This window comes from Myodes glareolus, chromosome 13 (assembly GCF_982192425.1).
Source record: "Myodes glareolus chromosome 13, mMyoGla1.1, whole genome shotgun sequence".
NCBI lineage: Eukaryota > Metazoa > Chordata > Mammalia > Rodentia > Cricetidae > Myodes > Myodes glareolus.
This window is the reverse complement of record NC_142038.1, coordinates 49,294,154-49,312,994: the sequence shown is the minus strand read 5'-3', so window position 1 is coordinate 49,312,994 and position 18,841 is coordinate 49,294,154. Positions and strand designations below refer to the sequence as shown.

General features: G+C 44.2%; 1 protein-coding gene across 1 annotated transcript; it reads right to left on the bottom strand.

Annotated features, from left to right (window-relative positions):
• Positions 1-421: 421 nt before the first annotated feature.
• On the bottom strand, positions 422-17,880 carry LOC148120005 (protein diaphanous homolog 1). Its single transcript, XM_087896095.1, has 10 exons — positions 17,782-17,880; positions 13,909-14,003; positions 13,510-13,611; positions 13,024-13,263; positions 12,791-12,920; positions 11,764-11,888; positions 11,045-11,209; positions 10,791-10,926; positions 8,955-9,041; positions 422-2,326 (listed from the first exon to the last, which is right to left on the bottom strand). Exons 2-10 carry the CDS (start codon positions 13,978-13,980, stop codon positions 2,169-2,171), a joined length of 1,215 nt encoding a protein of 404 aa, XP_087752221.1. The 5' UTR covers positions 13,981-14,003; positions 17,782-17,880; the 3' UTR covers positions 422-2,168.
• Positions 17,881-18,841: the final 961 nt, after the last annotated feature.

Here is an 18,841-nt window from a genome sequence, read left to right as displayed (position 1 = left end):
TTGCTTGGACAAGCCTAGCTTAGTGTCAAGTCCTCTGGTGTTTGCCTGGGGCTTCTGACCCAGGTTGGGCAGACTCAGCATCCCAATCTGAGTTGAGTCCCTCTAACTTGATGAGGGATGGAGGACATAGGTACTGGCCAGAAACCTGGAGATGCTGGGGAAGTGGGGAGTTGGACATGAGATAAAAAATTAGGGCTCCAAGCCAAGCCAAAGGGTCACAGTGTGGGAAGAAGCTGGAAGTAAACGGGGAAAACAGCCCTGAAAGGGGGCCCTGGACTGCAGAAACCACATGCATTCATCATGCCCAAGCTCATGTCTGCTAGACTGGTTAGCTTTTGACTGGAAAATCACTGAAGAGATGCCCAGACTACTACAGTGAAAAGAACCACTTCAGAGTTTTACAAAGGAGGCTGGAGGGAGGTTCTGTTTCAATGCTTTATTGACAGTTGGAAACAAATCCATCAAACTGGAGGTGATGACATCCCAGAAGCCCAAGAGGCAAGGAGTTTGCATTTTGCCCCCTCTACTTAAAAAAAAAATTTTTTTTAATTAAATGCATTTTAGCAAAAGTGATTAAAAAAGAAAAGGGTCAAAGTCCCAGATGTCAGCTAGCAAGGAGGTGGCTCAGGTAAGAACCAGACCCTGCATCAGTCTTCTCAGGAAGTAGCCCAGGAGCTCTAGCAACCCAAACCATCCTCCCTGGACACAAGGGCCTGTACTGGCCCTTGCATTTCCTAAACTCCCCCATGCTCTGGCAACTCGAATCCTGTGTCAAGCCTGGACAGTATCTATCATTCCTTCTCTGTAGCATCAGAGGGGAAAATGAAAGGGGCTAAGGACAAGAAAGTGACCCTAAGTCAGAGAATCTGAGCTTTCTGAGGTTTGGGCCACCCAGTCTGACTTGTTGCTTCTATACTTCAGAGTGGGGGTGGGGAGGTACAACCCTGTGCCACTTCTCAGCATCCACTTAGCATCTGCACGTTTGGCTTGATAATTTAATACATTCATGAAAACACAGGATTGGAGCTCTTGCTATCCTACGGTATAGCCCAGCCCAACCAGACAAATGATCTTGCCCCAGAACTGATGCTAGGGAAGGGTCTGCCTTGGCCTCAGGGTTTAAGTCTTGAGGGATGGGGCCAACACCTAGACCATGTTCAGGACTGACCCCAGGAATACTTGAACCTACCATCAAAGCCTCTTTTATTATGGAGGGGGAATGGACCAAAATTATTTTCTTAAAAAATTTTTTCATATAAAAATAGATCCATTTGCAAAACATGTTCTCAGCCAGGAGGCTCCACCTCCCATTTCCTTGGATGGAGGGGGTGAGGTGTTGGGATGGTCACACTACAGCCCACACTCCAAATGAGATGCACCAAAGCTCTGGGGAAGGCATAGGGGAGGGGGGCTCAGTTGCAGGGTGGAGGTGGGGGAAGGGCTGGTGCAGAGGGCCCAGGGAGGCAAGGGCACAAAGCATGGCAGCGGGCAGGGGGCGGGCCCCACACTGTTGCTATGCCCTAGCTACCTGCCTATGGCTCAGACCTGGGCCACAGTGGAACAAGGAGAGTGGTTGAGACCCTTTGCCTGGGAGACTTTTCCCAGGAAAGTGGGGGTAAGGATGGGATTTGCTTCCTGCTTTTGCAGAAGCAGTTCCCAATGCCACAGCACTAGTAATAAATAACTGCCAGGAGGAAAAGCAGAGGTGACAGCAGCGAAAGGATCTAGCCCAAAGGTTCACAAGTCCCATGCTATTCTCAGGGCCAGAGAAACCACAAAAGAAAAGCACAAATCCAGCAAGATTGACCTAGGGGAAGGCCCACTAGGAAGTGGGGCTGAGAAAGCAGGCTGGGTTCGGTCTGAGGCCAGGATCTCTGGATAACATGGAGGAGACAGGGTTAAGGCAGCACACACGGACCCTGCTTTGGTAATACCACAGCCAGGGTTGGCTGGGCTGGGCTCAGGCCACCCCTACACTGCCCTTTCCTTCTGGCCTCCAGGAAGCTGAAGCTGTGTGTGATGTTCAGAGAGCAGCAGGCCAGACAGAAAATCAGGGTCAGGTGATGGAGTGGCCACTGCAGAGGGATGTTCCCTTGACCGTTTAGGCACATGCTGCAGGTAGACAGTCTGGGCTTCACTTAGGAGCAGCAATGGCCATAGAGCCCAGCTTAGCTTGCACGGCCAACCAGCTCCTTGGCTTCTTCAAGGATTGTGGGGACTCCTTCACTTTTCTTGGGCACCTTAGCAGAACCAGCAGCCATGGCATCATCCTTGGTCAGCTCCGAGGCTAGCAGAGATGTGACTGCACACCCAGCTTTCCTGTTGACTACAAGAGAAAACATGAGATCCTGTTCACAAGTCTGGTTTCTAATCTCTTTACAATTTTACAGCAGGTGTTCAGTCAGAAGCCATGCAGAGACTCAATGTAAAATAGACTCTGGTGCAAATATGAAGGCTTGGATACAGCTAGACAAAATAGGACTTGAGGGACTGGGGAAATGGCCCAGCAGTTAAGAGCACTGGCTGCTCTTGCAGAGGTCCTGGGTATAGTTCCCACACCTGTATGGCAGTTCACTATCATCTATAACTTCAGTTCCAGGGGACCCAATGCCCTTTTCAGGCCTCCATGGGCACCAGGCATACATGGGATACAACACATAAATGTATGCAAATCACTCATACACATAAAAATAATCTTAAAAAGAAAAAAGAACTGGGTTTAAGTGTTGGCTAAGTCACATATCAAGAGAAACAGAGTACTCAAAGCCCACTTTTCTCATTTAGGTTTGTTGGAATTAAGCATGTTGGAGCTTAACACATAGGATTATTTTTCGAGGCACTCCATAGAAAGCATGTGGGTAAGACTGAGGCAGCCTTCAGGCTTGTGAGGGTTTCTTGCAGGAGTGCAGCCACTGTCATCACATTCCCATGCATTTCTTCAACAACCAAAGCCCACACCTCTTCAAGGTGTACAACATACGTGTGCATGCACACACACACACACACACAGGAGTGAAGTAGTAAAATGTATACCAGAGAATGCCAAGAACGACCAAGAGGGAAATCCTTGAAAGAAATCTTAGCCAAGTCTCTCCTGCTCATTTATAAATCCATACTTGGGACCCCAGTATCCTCAACAGGAAGACAGCTTCTTAGGACCATGCCCATCACATGACAACCATCTAGTTCCATGCTGTTTTAAGCAGTATGTAGAGACTGCATATATATTGAGCAACCAGGGGTTTTAAAAAGTCAGACATAAAATGCTATATTATATAAACTGATTCCTGCAAGTGCCCAACTTAAGAGAAATTCACAGAGATAGAAGGTAGAATAACAGGAAAAGACGGCATGGTGGCTCACACATGCAATCCCAGTACTTGGGAGGCTGAGGCAGGAGAATTCTTAGTTGAAGGCCAGCAAACTTAGAGGCTAGCCTTAGCTATGAGAGACCCTGTCTCAAAATTTCTAAGTAAGTGAGGCAGGAGGGAGTACTGTGGTTGGAATGTAAAATGAAATTTAAAACAACAAAAATTTCTAAATAAGCAACTAGAGATGGAGGAACAAATACCCCTTGCTCCTACCAAAGTTTTTAACTTAAAATTTGATGGAGAAGAGTCTTCTGTATTTCTGTTGCTTTCATTGGTTAATTAATAAAGAAACTGCTTGGCCTGATAGGTCAGAACATAGGTAGGCAGAGTAGACAGAACAGAATGCTGGGAGGAAGAAGGCAGTGAGGCAGACGCTATAGCTCTCCTCTCCAAGATGGACGCAGGTTAAGATCCTTCCTGGTAAGCCACCACCTCGTGGTGCTATACAGATTATTAGAAATGGGTTAATCAAGATGTGACAGTTAGCCAATAAGAGGCTGAAACTAATGGGCCAAGCAGTGTTTAAAAGAATACAGTTTCCGTGTAATTATTTCGGGTAAAGCTAGCCTGGCGGGCGGCGGGAAGCAGCCCACCATTCCTACTACAAAAATTAAAGTTCAAGTCGTTAATGAGATGGCTCAGTGAGTAAAGGTACCTGACTCTGAGCATGGTATTGAGCCACGTCATGTGTATGCATGTATGAATGCACATACACACAAAAATTTAAAAACAACAACAATACCAAGAACTGGTGAAGGGGAGAACTCACTAGAGAAAGAAGGGTTTGAGCCTGGCGGTGGTGGCACACACCTTTAATCCCAGCACTCAGGAGGCAGAGGCAGGTAGATCTCTGTGAGCTCGAGATCAGCCTGGTCTACATGGTTTGTATATGCACTAAACCACTGTTAGATACTCCAGAAAAATATGTACAACTTTTATGCATAAGTTAAAAAGTAATTGCTAATGGATATGGGGTTTCTTTTGGAGATGATGAAAAAATATTCTGAAATATAACAATGGTAACAGTTGCACAGTCTTGTGACAGTCCCAAAACTGTATATAAGAGTGATGACATTAAAAAAAATAAAAAATAAAAAATAAAAAATAAAAAATAAAAGCTGGGGTGTGGTAGCCCACACCTTTAGTCTCAACACTTGGGAGTTTGAAGCAGGCAGATAGATTTCTGTGAGTTCTGGGCCAACCTAGTCTGCATAGAGAGTTCCAGAAAAGCCAGGGCTACACAGTGAGAGCATATAAAAAAATATCCAAAAACCCTTCCTGGGACCTAGGGAAAACTGGAGTGGAGAAAGCAATGGCTAAACCTCAGAGAACCAGCAACAAGTACAGCAGCACTCCCTAATGAAGGCTGCAGGACTCGGTCACGAGCAGGTAGAGTTCATAGGGGCACAAACAAGGTGTCCGCTTTGGAGCAGCAAAAAACTTTAAGTAGGCAGAAGCCAAATCAAGCAAAGAGCCCAAGCCTTGTCCAGGACTGGCAGTATCAGGGCAGAGCCATGACCCAAAGAAAGCTACTGTTTTTACACACACACACAGAAGCTGCCCACAGGGCAGGGAACACACAATCTGCCCACAGATTACCAATTTAGAGGTCTCTTCCTCCTCCTCCTCCTCCCAAGGGCTCAAAGGGTTGTCTACCAAGAGGAGAAAGAACAGTAAAAATCCTGCTGACAGCACATGGGGTATCTGGGTAGAGATCACAGGTGCGTATATGTATAAGAGACCTACACCCTCAGGGGCTTCACCAAGTTAGATGGATGCTGGATTGTGAAAACAAACCATTGCCTCACTAACTGATGTATGAAGACAAGTGTGTGCTTTCCCTACGTTTTTAGTCTCTCCTCTTATGTGCTTCTTTAACTCTCTTTTTGGAAGCATTCAATTCTCCAGGATCCCACTGTCATGCCCAGAAAAATGGTTGTTCAATATCTCTTCACTGCAACTACATATGTGTATGTATACACATGTGCACATCCATCTAACTCTAGTGGGTGAGCTGAAGCATCTGCCGACTCTAATACCTGCTGTGGAGTAAGCAACACAGAAGCTAGAGTTCCAGGGCAGCAAGCCCTAAACTGCTGCTTTCTTTGGCTGTTTCCTCTAAGATTCCCTGTTGTACTTAATTCAGTTTTAGGATATTTCTATACTCACTAGATTTTTGATTCATTACATATTTCCTAAAAACCAAGGGAACATAGCAGATGAAGAAAACAGCACAATTTCCTTTTTAAGCCTTAAAAGTAGGTACACTAAGGATGGACATGAAGTGGTCCAAGGTTAAGAATGAGAAAGTTCTTATTTCAACTGATGAAACCAAGGGAACTCCAGCATCCCAACTTTTGATCTATCTCTAGGGTCACTATTATGCTAAGCAGACTAAACAATCAGGAAAATTGACTTCCTTTGTCTCTAAGACTACCCAGTTCTTACAGTAGCCATAGAACCAGATCAGTGTTTGACTATGAAGTTTCTGGGACAATTACTAACTAGGATAATGGACTCACAGATTTGGGTATAGAGGTGGAGTATGAGAAAATAGTCAAATCTAGACTCATAGAAGGTAAGGCTAAACAAACATGTAAGTAAAACCTGATAAGTAATACTAAGAGCACAACTCAATTAAAAAAAGTGCAATGGATCAGGAAAAAATCCTGAGACACCAGCTATGAACTAAAGAGGAAGTGTTCGTGTTAATAGGCTTCCTCGGGGAAGAGGAAACTGGGACAGATGGGACAGTCATTACCATCCTAATAACTCATCATTGTCTGAAACCATACTAATTATATCTCTTGTCCTATTTTTTACAAAATTGGGGAGAGTAAGGATACATGAACACTCTTTCCAGACAAGGGGGGTCATCAGAAAACCTCCCCGGCATAATTTTACCATTCCCAGAACTCTCTTTGTAATATCCTATGCCAGAGTTTTCTGGCCCAAATAGAAGTCACTGTCATTTCCTGTCCAATAATGCAGGCTTAGTAGGAGGAGCCCTGGACTTGGATTTACAAAAGTTGGATTCAGTTCTGGTTTAGGATCTTAATCCTGTGTTTTTTACCCCCTGTGTTGCCCTGGCTGTCCTGGAACTGGTTCTGTAGATCAGGCTGGTCTTGAACTTGGAGACCCACTTGGGTTTAAAAGCATGTTAACTCCTGCCTCTGAGCAGGGTGTATACTAATTAATAGAAAGGTCTTTAGTCCCTCAAGGCTCTAACACAGACCTCGATTAGCTTAAGTGGAGCTTGTACTAATCTGGGAGACAGCAGAGACTTCAGTGAAATAGATTTCTTTCCTGACTTTCATTCTAGTATGTAAGTGGCCTGCGTACAATTCTGGCTTAGAGATAAAGTTGAGTCATTAAAACCACAAGCTGACTCAATCACAGCTGGAAATAGGAGCTGTAATACAATCACAAGGATTCTTCCCCTTGACACTCAAGCCATTGTTCTCCCACACCCTTCAGACCACAGCAATTGACATGGTACTTTTAATGAACCAGCCCTGATAGTAATGCTCCTCTTCCAAGTCCTCAATGGGTCTTTGTGTAGGGTCACTCCTTCATGTCTCTGGAGACTGGAAGATTTTAGCATTCCTGGAGGCTCTAGGGAAAAATCTAGTGTCTTTGAATAGAGACAGCTGCCTCTGGGAAAGAGAAAGACTGTAAGGCAGATGAGCCCAACAGTTTTCTGGTTCTTTGGCTCTCAGTACTTGTCATGAGGAGTGCTTCTCAACCTGTGGGTCTTAACCCATTTGGAGGTCACATGGCAGATATCCTGCATGTCAATATTTACATTATGATTCAATAACAGTGATGTGGGTTTTCCCTCTGTATGCTGTGATTACCATTGATAAATAAAGGAACTGCTTTGGGCCTACAGCAGAGCTATAGGGGAACAGAGCTAGGCGGGGAAAACTAAAGTGAATGCTTGGAGAAAGGAGGCGGAGAGAGAAGCCATGGAGCTACCACCAGAGACAGACACTGGGAACTTTACCCGGTTAAGCCACTGCCATGTGGCAATACACAGATTAATAGAAAGGGGTTAAATTAAGATGTTAAGAGTTAGCCAATAAGAAGTTAGAGCTAATGGGCCAAGCAGTGATTTAAATAATATGGTTTCTGTGCGATTATTTTGGGGCTAAGCGGCCTGGAACGAAACAAGCAGCTATAAAGTAGCAACAAAATAATTTCAGGATTGGTGGGGTCACCATAACACGAGGAACCATGTTAAAGGGTCACAACATTAGGAAGGTTGAGAACTGCTTCATGGGGGCAGTCAAGAGGCAGCCAGACAAAAAGCAGAGCAGCTAGGTCCAGCAGTCCTGGAGGGAGCTTGTGACCCCTGGGACCTCTGGACTTTGAGAATGGGGCCTTCAAAACTCCAGTCTTTCTCTTTGAAGAAAAGATTTTAATCCTTGGTAAGATACTCTGAAGTCACTTTCTGTTATGCCTGATGCAAGGCCACACCCTTTAGATGATGTGCTAGTATCCAAGTCTAAAAAGCTCACAGTGTAACTAGAAATGTTTTAGAGGGTCTCCCAGATGTTTGGTAATCTTAGTAAACCAGATCAGAAAGACAAGATTACAAGCTGAAGCGGATATAAACTATGCAGTCCTTGTTTTCAACTTCTTTTGATTTTAGTATTTCCAGTAACTCCCCTAGAATTGTCTTTCTAAATGGGAGAGAGTACTCTGACTAAAATCAGGTACTCTACTGAAAAGGTAGTTCTGAAAAAATCTTTTTCTCTACTAGCAAGTCCTGGTTTTTCACTAGGAAAGCAACAGAGAATGGGGCATCCCCAGCAGAGGGAAGTCACTGATGCCTGGCTGCTTATACAGGAAGCATCTGGGTCTCTAGTACAATTCCTCAGGAAAAAGCTTAGAAGGGAATTCCCCACAAAAGTCTGAAGCAGGCTGGAGACATGCTCATGGAGACAGCACAGTGAGATGCATGGTACTTTTGATGGGCAGAAAACAGTGCCGTGAGAACCTCTACAAAAACTAAATACCCAAGGAGTGCTGTTAGCTGTGCTTTCCACACAAAGGCCTATTTGTAAAACTACAAGTCCTAACCAGAGTTCTAAGCCCTTCCTTCATACCCACTTCTCCTTCTGAGACCATTGGAGGTAGGACACTGAGTTTATATGGGCTAGTATGATCTGCACCTTGCTAGGGTCCTCCTTCCAGGTGTGTCAGCACTGGAGGTCCAGAAGCATCACCGTTATCTAGCCATCTTCTCTCTACAGCAGTTTCCAAGTGAAGCTCATAGCAGATGTGTCTACAGAGTGGCCAAAAAATGGGGGCCAGGATTTAACTTTGCCAAAGATGCTTCTGTAGTAGCTCTTACCCTTTGACAGAAAGAAGCTATCACACGTCTAGGCCTCCAAAGGGTCCTAGTGAGGACTTCCTAATGTGAAAGGAAGAGGCCTAGATAATCCACTCTTAGTGCAGAAATGGGAAGTTTCTAAACCCTGGAACATCACTCTGTTCTTCAGCCCTCCACTAGCATGATCAGGAGCAGAGGCCCCACACCCCCTCCAACACCCAATTGGGTTCCATTTGTTTACTTACCTTGACGGGGCCCTCTCTTTCGTCGGAATGCTGCCCCCGACTGCAGAGCTTCCAGAAGACTGTCCATCACACCCGTCTCATCTCCCTCTGTCATGGACAAAGGCAGAGGTGTAAATTCTTCAGCCAGATCAGCATAGCAAACACCAAGCTGTGCATGAAGTGCATGGCTGCTGAATGGCTGTCCCTCCCCGCTCCCCCACTGGCTGGCAGCTCAAAACAGACAGAAAGGTTCACCCTCTCGGGTTTACTTTATGTGTGTGTTGAAAACTCACTGCCCGCTAGGCAAGCCCTGGGGCACTTATCGCAGTGCCAGCCCGCTCACACCAATCAGGACCAGCAGACTCCTAGGACTGTCTAACCTGCGTAAGCGGAGACCACAGCTATAAACCAAAAGGCACCTATGACAGGCAAGGTGACCATGCCTATATTCCCACTACTTGGGAGTTGGAAACAGGAAGAGGAAGTTCGAGGCTAGCCCAGGCTACATAGGAAGTACTGTATGTGTGTGTGGGGGGGGGGACGTGGGGGTGGAAAGCAATTGTTGTAACAATTATCAGTCCCAGTGTTTGCATGAACCACTGAGGGCTTAGGCTTCAGAGGAGGGTTAAAGGAAGAGAGCCCGAGGGTCAAGACTTTTTCACATCACTACTGCTTACAGTGGTTGTATCTTCCTTGAAGACAGCTCTGCATGTAAAAGCTGAAAGTAGCCTGGCTGGAATGCAAAGAGTTAATGTACAATCCCAGTTCTAGCCAGGCTCAGTTTCCATGGCAACAGCTCAGGATAGTGAAATCTGAAACTGAAATCCCAAGGAGCTGGTTGGCTACTAGCTAAAGACTAGGGCCCATTACTGCCTGCGCCACCTGCTGTCTGAACATCATCAGTGCAGCTGACCTACATTCAATTCCATTTGCACTCAGAATAGGGTAAGGTCCACTACGCCACCTGCTGGCTGGGCCCTTATCCCAAAGCTATTTTGCTTATCCCAAAGCTACCTTGCTCCCATTACATCCTATTTAATAAAGAAGTGGAAAAGCCCTGGAGGCCCAGGGAAAATAGGGAGGGAAATGATGGATGCTTGGTGTAAATTTTAACATAGTTAGGGGAATAAAAGGTAAAGGAACTACCCTGAAGGTCTCTGGACTTGTTAGTTAACCACCTTGTTAGTCTCTACTGTTTGTGCTCAGCAAATTTTTAAAACTTGTCAGCCCCAAAAAGCCCTCACTCCAGAGGCTCACTGCCCTTCAGATCAGCCGGGGCCATGTGTTACATATGCTGCTTACTGTATTTCCGCTGCCCACAGGAGTAGTGGGGGGCAGGGAATCCTCCACAGGAAAGAAGCAGAGACAGGAAACAGAGGGCCAGTAATTGAGACCATATGCTCAAACAAAGACATGCTTCTGATGGAGAAAGAGGGTGGCCAGCTTTTCACCCCCTAATAGAAATTCAATCCATTTATGGTCTTTCAGATGTGCATACAATATGTTAAGAGGTAATAGGAACACCGTGCGGGTGAAATAAGAAGAAAGAAGAGCTACTACAAGATGGGAGGAGTCAGGCAAAGATTTTGGAAACCTAAACATTTAACAGCAAGAATGAGAACAGGTCAGGAAACATTTTGGACAGGCAGAAGCAAAGAGTACGTGGGACAGCAATCCCCAAATCACAAGAGCGATAAGACATACTCCAAGAGCCCACAAAGGAGAGGAAAAAATTAAACATCTTAAAATCCAGCACCAGGAGGTTGGAGGTAGAAGGTTGCCAAAAACCATTTGCCATCCTGTGTAGTTCTAGGTTCTAGACAGAGACGCCTGCCTGAAACCCCTTCACATTCCCACCTGCATTCATGTCTATGAGCTGCTCTCGCTTCTGCTGTTTCTCCAGTCGTTCTTTCTCTGCCTTTTCCTTGGCTAGTTTTGCTCTCCGCATCTTTTCTTCGGTTTCCCGGCGCTTCTGATTTTCTTTGACTGCTTGCTGAAACACAGAGTGGGGGATGGACAGACAAAACCAGATGGAGGATATGTGGGCATGTATAAACCCACCAATAACAATCAGGAACCCAATGAAAAATTAGCAGTTCACCCATACTCACCAAAAACATATTCCTAAAGTTGTGCAGATCCATAAAGAATTCTTCCACAGACAATTTCTTAGGGTCAAAGACGAAGTAGTCGCCTAGCTCCTTATACAGAGTCTCCATGTTAGAGTGCATCATCCGCAGCTTGTTATACTGCTCCTGTGCATCCTTCACAAAGCTGTGCAGCCAGGGTGTAAAGGACCAAGACCAAGAGCAGAGCCAGGCAGGAGAAGCACTCAAAGATGTAGAATGGGCTGTGCAGTGAACGCCATATAGTACTGCTCATGACGGAGAACAGAGGCATTCTAAATATACAGAGTGACAAACCATAAGCTATGGCTTACCTATATAGTAGAAGCTGCATAGACTATTACAGACACAAGGCTGAGACAAATGCAGATAAAGTACATGATGTAGTTTCTATGTTAAATAAACAACGAAGTGTGAATCAGAAAGTGGTAGTGATTGGCTCTGTGAAAGGGTGTACTGGTACAGCAAGGAGCAGAGTAGGAACTCAGGCTTTTAGTGAAGGTGGATATGTTTATAACAGGAATGGAACAGAGTAAGCACTCAGGGATTTGTAGTTTATCTGCAAGGTTTGCATTCCCTTCTACATTAAGTTTACTTAGGGGAAAGAAAAAATTCAAAGTGAAAACTAAATATTGCCATCATCTATCCTACTCCTCAGAGAAGACTTTCCCTTCCTAGGGATTCAAGTCCTCCAGAAAGGATATAGTCATTTTCTCAACAAACTTGTCCTTTTCATCTGTGGCAGCAGGGAAGTTCTGAACATCACGTTCCACATCAGCGATCTGTTTCTTCATCTGATCTAAGTTCTTCTGCAAGTTCTCAGCAGAAACTACAGGAGAGAAACAGAAGAACTTACTGACCATCACAAGCTCTCTTAGCCTCACCTTGCAGTCACCCTGCTTAGGTACTTCCCTTTCTTATCTATGTATGCTCCTCTAGCCTACACATGCTTCTTTCTCTGAGTCACACGCTGGTTTTGATCTTTGCAGTAAAAGCATTGATTATTTGCTAACTGAACTTCCAACTTTCATACAGTGTACATACTAACAGAAGCAGACTTTGTAACATTTTAAAAGAACCCATGGGTCCCCTAAGACCTTGGTCTCATTTATTTCAGGTAACAGGGTTTCAGAAGGAGACATAGGTAGGAACCCAGAAGCAGGGTAGATATCTGTCCCATTTTAACCCGGTGTGGTGTTTTGTCTAGTTCCAGACAATGGGACCCTCTGTTTGTTAATCCAGTCTGTCTTTCAGAATGACAAAAGCTGTGGACCTAGACTGAAAGTAACTGCCTTTCCAGCACCTGTGCATATGCATGTAGTATTCCAAGGCAGGGAAAAAACCCTTCCACTGGTACATAGGTTGTCTTAAGCTTCACACTCCTCCTTATACCTTAGACACCTTAAATTCCTAAACTCTCCTTTATTCTCACTTAAAATGATTTAAAGTCTGCAGTGCCCTATTTTTTTTTCCCATATAAAGACATTTAGGGCACAGAACCACCTTTTAAGAAAAACTTTCAAATTATATTCATCCGTGTATTTTGAGTGGTGTGTGTGTGTATATGTGTGTTTGGGTGAGAGGACCACTTGTGAGAGTTGTTTTGTTCCTTCTAATATGTTGGTCCCAGTGACTGAATTCAGGTTGCAAGGCTTAGCAATAAGCATCTTTACCTACTGAGCCATCTTGCTGGCCCAGAAGCACCTTCTAGCTTTCTCTACACTACCTTACCTCGGCTGGCTTTCTCTACATGGGCAAGTTCATCAGGAAACTTGAGGACATCAGGGTAGTCATTCTCACATAACTCAGCCAAGAAATGCAACAATGTCATCTTCTGATCTGCAGACTTGGTGTCTCGGAGCTTGGGGTGAGAGGAGAAATCATTACTTGTCCCAAATCGCCTTAGGCCAATACTGGGCTCCAGTAGCCTTCCCTCTGTCATCCTGTCTAACCCCATGGTTTACCTTACAGAGGAAGCTGATATTGAAGCCAAAAGCACCAGCATTCCTGGAGCCAGCATTCATATAGTTTCCAACAAGCAGGGTGATCTCCAGGAGGTTGGAGAAGTTCTCACTCTTACGCAGTTCCTCACATGCAGCAGTGACAGACACGATCTCTGGCTTGATATTCTCAACTTGCTCACTGAATTGTAGCTTGAAGAGAATGGCATTGAGGCGAGGTCGAAGACGGGGCACTGTGCCCATCTAGTGAGGAAGGCAAGAAGTTCCATTATGGAGCTAATGGAGAAGAGATACCAAAAGATACAGGTTGAGCCTCCTCTGGGAGATTGTAGCTCCAGAGCAAGGAGGCGGGAAAGGGGAGACATAGAGAAATTGATTGACTAAAAGATTCAAATCAGATCAGAAACAAAGATCAAGTAACCAGGCTGGTCTCCAGAGGGAAGGGAATAAGGAATTGGAAAAGAGTGCACTGCCACAGGCCTCACTCACCACCACGCCAAACTGCTCTGACTCAGCCAGATCATCATACTCGTCCTTCAGTTCAGAGAGCATTTTTAACTGTTCTGGTTCTGGCATCTGTTTAATGAGGTTCTGGAAAAGAGAGTAAATGCAATGTGGGGTGAGCTGAAAGCCTGAGCATTGTGACTGTGACTAGGCTCCATACTCTGGCCAGGGATAATGAAGGAAGCACGGGGTGGGGCGACTTGTTAGATGGGGTGGTTCCTGAGTCTGCTGAGGTACCAGCCCACCAGGGAGGGACGCAACAGCTTTGTCAGCCAGCACTGAATCAAAACTGCTCAAAGAAGCTCCCGCTCACCAAGCAAGGCGGTGAGGCTGTGTACAGCTGTGCAGAGGAGCCAGCTCTGACAGAACAGCCTTGTTGCTTACCTGGATCATAGATTCTGTGAGAACAGCCTCATCCACCTCCAGGATAACATTCTTAATTTCTTGATAGGGCATGCGAAAGGAACCCAAAAAGATTGCTGCCAGAGAATGAAACAGAAAGACAGGTTCACCTTATCTTCCTCTCCATTCCAGACCGTGCTGAAAGACCACTGTGCCTAGGTAGTTGAAATTCAAGCCCGAGCCATATGTTCGAGCTTCTACTGTCACCCATTCCTACACACAAGCCACACCATGCCATGCAGTAGCTCTACTGCTTAGACGTTCAACAAACACCATGCCTTGGATCACAGAACTCTCAAAACCACCCACCTTCTGGTTTAGATACCCTCTCCCACAAAGCTGTTCATTCTTAAAACAGTCAAGTTCCACTCCTAAGAAGCACACCATGTTCTTCAGTTCTCCCATGTTCTAATTTGACTCCTCAGTTTTATCAAGAGTCCTCTCTTGGGGTTGGAGAGGTTCAGTGGTTAAGAACACTGGCGGCTCTTGCAGAGGACCTGGGTTGGTTCTCAGCATCCACAGAGCAGCTCAAAACCACCTGTAACACTAGTTCATACAGATCCAGCACCCTCTTCAGGCCTTCTCAGGCTCTAGGTACACATACACACATGTAGGCCCAAACACTTACACTTATAAAGTCTATATAAGCAGCTCTTTCGCTGGATGGTGGTGATGCACACCTTTAATCCCAGCACTTGGGAGACAGAGGCAGGCGGATCTCTGTGAGTTTGTGGCCAGCCTGGTCTATAGAGTGAGTTCCGTCACAGCCAGGACTATTAACACAGAGAAACCCTGTCTTAAAACCAATCCGCCCCCACTCAAAAAAAAAAAAAAAAAAAAAAAAAAAAAGCAGCTCTTTCTCTTGACTACTCACTCCAGCTTTTCTCTCTGGCCCTATGCATCCCTGGCTGACCTTGAACTAACTATAGATCAGCTTGGTCTTAAACCTAGAGATCTGCCTGAATGCTGAGATTAAAGGTGTGTGTTACATAGCCAGCTCTTAAGGTGACCCTAACATCCTTTTCCTTCATCATATGCAGTCAAGTCTATCTTAAAAAAAAAAAAAAAACTTCTATTATCAACATATGTTTTCTCTCCTTTATGGCATTTTGAAAACACAATGATCTATTTTTTCAGTAGTAGAACTTTCACCTATTATATCCTCACAAAGTCAATGCAAAGGCAGCACCCAGTAAGTGCACTCTGTAAAAGGTCCTATCTTGTCATCCCTGACTCAAATCTACTAGCCACTCTGTTCTTTGTGAACTTGCCTCACTCAGCTTCCACATTTGCTCAAGCGTCATTGTCCTTCACCTCTCCAAGCACCAGGAACTCTGTCTTTCTCATTACCTTAGTCTTAGGTCCTGATCATCTCATTAGTTTAAAACAGCTCGTCTTCCTTCCTACTCTTCTCCTACTCAGAAACTGAGCCTGAAAATCAGTTGCCAAAGCAGTCTTTCCAAAGCCAACAAAAGGCTGTAACAGCCTGATTAAAATCTCCTCAGAAACTCCCACGCTGTAATGACCTGCAGTTCTTTTTTTTAAAAATATTTTTTATGGTTTATTTAACTTTATTTTATGTGCACTGGTGTGAAGGTGTCAGATCCCCTGCTGGAAATGGAACCTGGGTCCTCTGGAAGAGCAGTCAGTGCTCTTAACCACTGAGTCATCTCTACAGCCCCAAATGACCTGCAGTTCAGACAGCACCCAGTCCTCTAACCCTCCTGAAGTGAGCTAGTTCTTCCCTTAACTCCTTCTAGACCGGTCTTCAAAACACTTTAAACAGCACCTTTCACTTATCATGTGGCGTGAAGACTCCTTGTTAGTGCATGCCTAGGTATTCTAACACACCTTTATGGCAGCAGCCACCTTCAGGCATTGCTTTTTTTCCTGTCTTCACCAGACATATAAGTCAAGAGGACAGAGATTGTCTGACTTAGCTTTGTATTTTTAGGATGAAACAGGCACTTCTGCCTTCCAGACTGTTCAATTCTAATACAATCTAATTGTATGTCCTCCGTCCCTAGTTCTGAGGAATTGAAACAGGGCCTAGGATGTGCTAGGCTAACATTCTACTGCTAGTGACACCCCCAACCCCTTAATTCCTTGGTCTTTTTTTTCCTTTCATTTTGCAGAGTGAACAGACTTATTAAGAAGTGAGAAAGGGGCTGGAGAGATGGCTCAGAGGTTAAGAGCATTGCCTGCTCTTCCAAAGGTCCTGAGTTCAATTCCCAGCAACCACATGATGGCTCACAACCATCTGTAATGAGGTCTGATACCCTCTTCTGGCCTTCAGGCAAACATAAAGAATATTGTATACATAATAAATAAATATTTTTAAAAAAAGAAGAAAGAAAGAACTCACATGAGTGGGAGGGTCATAAAGGAGAAATAATGACCTGATTCCTTTCTAAACTATTCCCATTTTAATATTCCATTGAGAATAATAATGTACTAATGTCCTTCTTCTATTATTTTCTAAAATAACAACTACTCATGCTTTATGTTCCTAGACACACTCTTAGGAACAAAAATTAACATTACTTTGGTTTGAGATTGGGTTTCTCTGTGTAGCCCTGGATGTCTTGGAACTTGCTCTGTAGACCAGGCTGGCATCAAAATCATAGAGGTCTGCCTGCCTCTGCCTCCACCTCCCAGAGTAAAGAAAAAAATACACACAAATACACAGAGACAGACAGACAGACACGCAAAGACTTATTGTCTTACTACATCACTCTGAATACCTATGGGTATGTGTACTAATTTGGGTGATTTTGGACAAGTCATAATATCTGAACTTTAGTTTTCTCATGTGGAAAAATAAACAGTAACTATAAGATTATGAATGAGCTTATGGAATATATACTCCTCCATTTATACAGCACATGGCTAGCATGTACCTAGTAGAGCTAGAGTCTGTCACATGCCAGACTCTCAAATATTAGTTGACCAAAAAATTAGTATCTATTACTCAGCATAAAGGAGGTACAGACTGATGGCTGAAATGAACAACAACAAGGATAACATTGATCCTAACCACAAGTCAGGCAGTAACTATGTCAACTTGTGTGACATGCTGGAGTGAACGTGTGGAAGGCTCTCCAAGTGTAGAAGGCCCTTCGAACTGAATTTTCTCGCTAACTGCAGTTCTCAGTCCAGGGGCAAGTCAGAACAGAAGAAATATGGTAGCATATGCTTAATTTTCTGGGGTTACTGATCCTCCTCTGACAGTACAAGATTTACCTCACTCATTCTAAATGTAATCATATTAGTTGAACTGAAGTCACAAAAGCAGCTGCATTCCTTATCAGCAAGTAGAAGGAAATGCACTGAGGCTGAGACCCTGTGGGAGATTTCCTGTTGATGCAAGGGAAAGAAGAACGCTGAAGAAGTTTGCCAGGCGCAATGCTTTCCACCTAAAACCCCAGCACTCCGAGGCTGAAGTATAAGGACTGTCAGTTCAAGGACAGCCAAGTTATACAGCAAGATCCCATCTGAGTCCCTCCCCAACCCTGAGTAAAATAAAATAAAAAGGAAACTGAGGCTAAAACCTGAGTCCTGTGTCCTCTTAGCTCTATAACTAGATATAATCTTAAAACCTTCACCTGCTTGACATAAAGCTGAACACTTGTCAACACTGCTGTGCTACTGAAGGATTTGATGAGATACTCAAGCCTCATTGTGCTCTGCCTGGCACACAGCAGGTACCCAACAAGAGGTGTTTCACTCAAAGGGACCTTAGACTCAGAGAAATTATGTTATTACAGGAACACCTTTGTGGGGCAGTATTATACGGGCACCGGACCCTGACACACCTTCATAATAGTAGATGCTGGAATCATAAGAATTACTCACAGAGATTCTGGGATGTCTTTGAGTCCAACACTTTTAGCTCTTTTACTTTTTTCTTTTGCACAGATTTCTTTTCTTCTCCACCTTCTTGATCCTTCTTGGCTAGCGAGGGAAATTAGAAAAATACCATTAAGGATACATCACCTCTGTGTGTTACTGAACTACAACTGTCCTGGCAGAATAGCCTTCACTCCAATCTCTCCATTGTATTCCTTCAAGGCTAATCTCATTAGCCACTCTTTTATAGCTAAATGAACCCACAAGAATATCTCCTTTTCATTCTGCAATAGTCATCAATAACACTTTCCTTCTTAAGTAGAATCTACCTACAGGGAACAGCTAACTCTCTGCAAAGAACCAGAGTAAATATTTCAGCTATTGTAAGCCATATGATCTGTCTCAACTTAAAGTATGTGTACCAGTGTTTTACCTACATGTCTGTCTGTGCACTGTGTATGTACTGAACTTGAAGGCCAGAAAAGGGTGTCAGATCTTTTGGAACCAGAGTTACAGACAGTTGTGAGCTGCCATGTGGGTGCTGGGAATCAATCCTAGGTCCTCTGGAAGAGCAGTCAGTGCTCTCAGCTGCTAAGCTTATTGCTCCAGCCTCCACCTTTGTCTCAATTTTTCAATTCTACTATTGTAGCATGAATATATGTATATATGTCTGTACATAAATAAATGTCATGGCCATGTCCTAATAAAAATGCATTCATTCAAAAACATTCTGTGATATAACTTGGTAACTGCTACACTAAGTGTTACCTACAGTTACCCTTTTATCCCTACCAAAAAGTTTCACTATCTTTCAAAATCCACTTTGAACATTACTTTCCCTATAAAAATGGTTTTAGTTTCTCCAACTGCTTATGATCTCTCTTAAATCATTGTTGAACCTGAACAAAAAGACTCCTCTTCACTATTCAAAGCAACATATTCACCCCTTCCCACAAATCTTCCCCAATAAAGGCACCCACTCTCTGCTTTGATAAATATTTTTTTTAAAACTTTATTTAACTTTTTATTTCATGCACATTGGTATAATGATGTCAGATTCTCTTGA

What these genes read in the sequence shown, in the direction of transcription:
- LOC148120005 (XM_087896095.1), bottom strand. Translation starts at nt 13,980, where the DNA reads ATGCCCTATCAAGAAATTAAGAATGTTATCCTGGAGGTGGATGAGGCT. An exon ending in AGTTTGTTGAGAAAATGACT is followed by an intron (nt 11,210 to 11,763) that starts ATATCCTTTCTG and finishes CCCTGGCTGCAC; the next exon opens with AGCTTTGTGAAGGATGCACA. An exon ending in AAAGAGAGGGCCCCGTCAAG is followed by an intron (nt 2,327 to 8,954) that starts GTAAGTAAACAA and finishes TTTCTCTTGTAG; the next exon opens with TCAACAGGAAAGCTGGGTGT.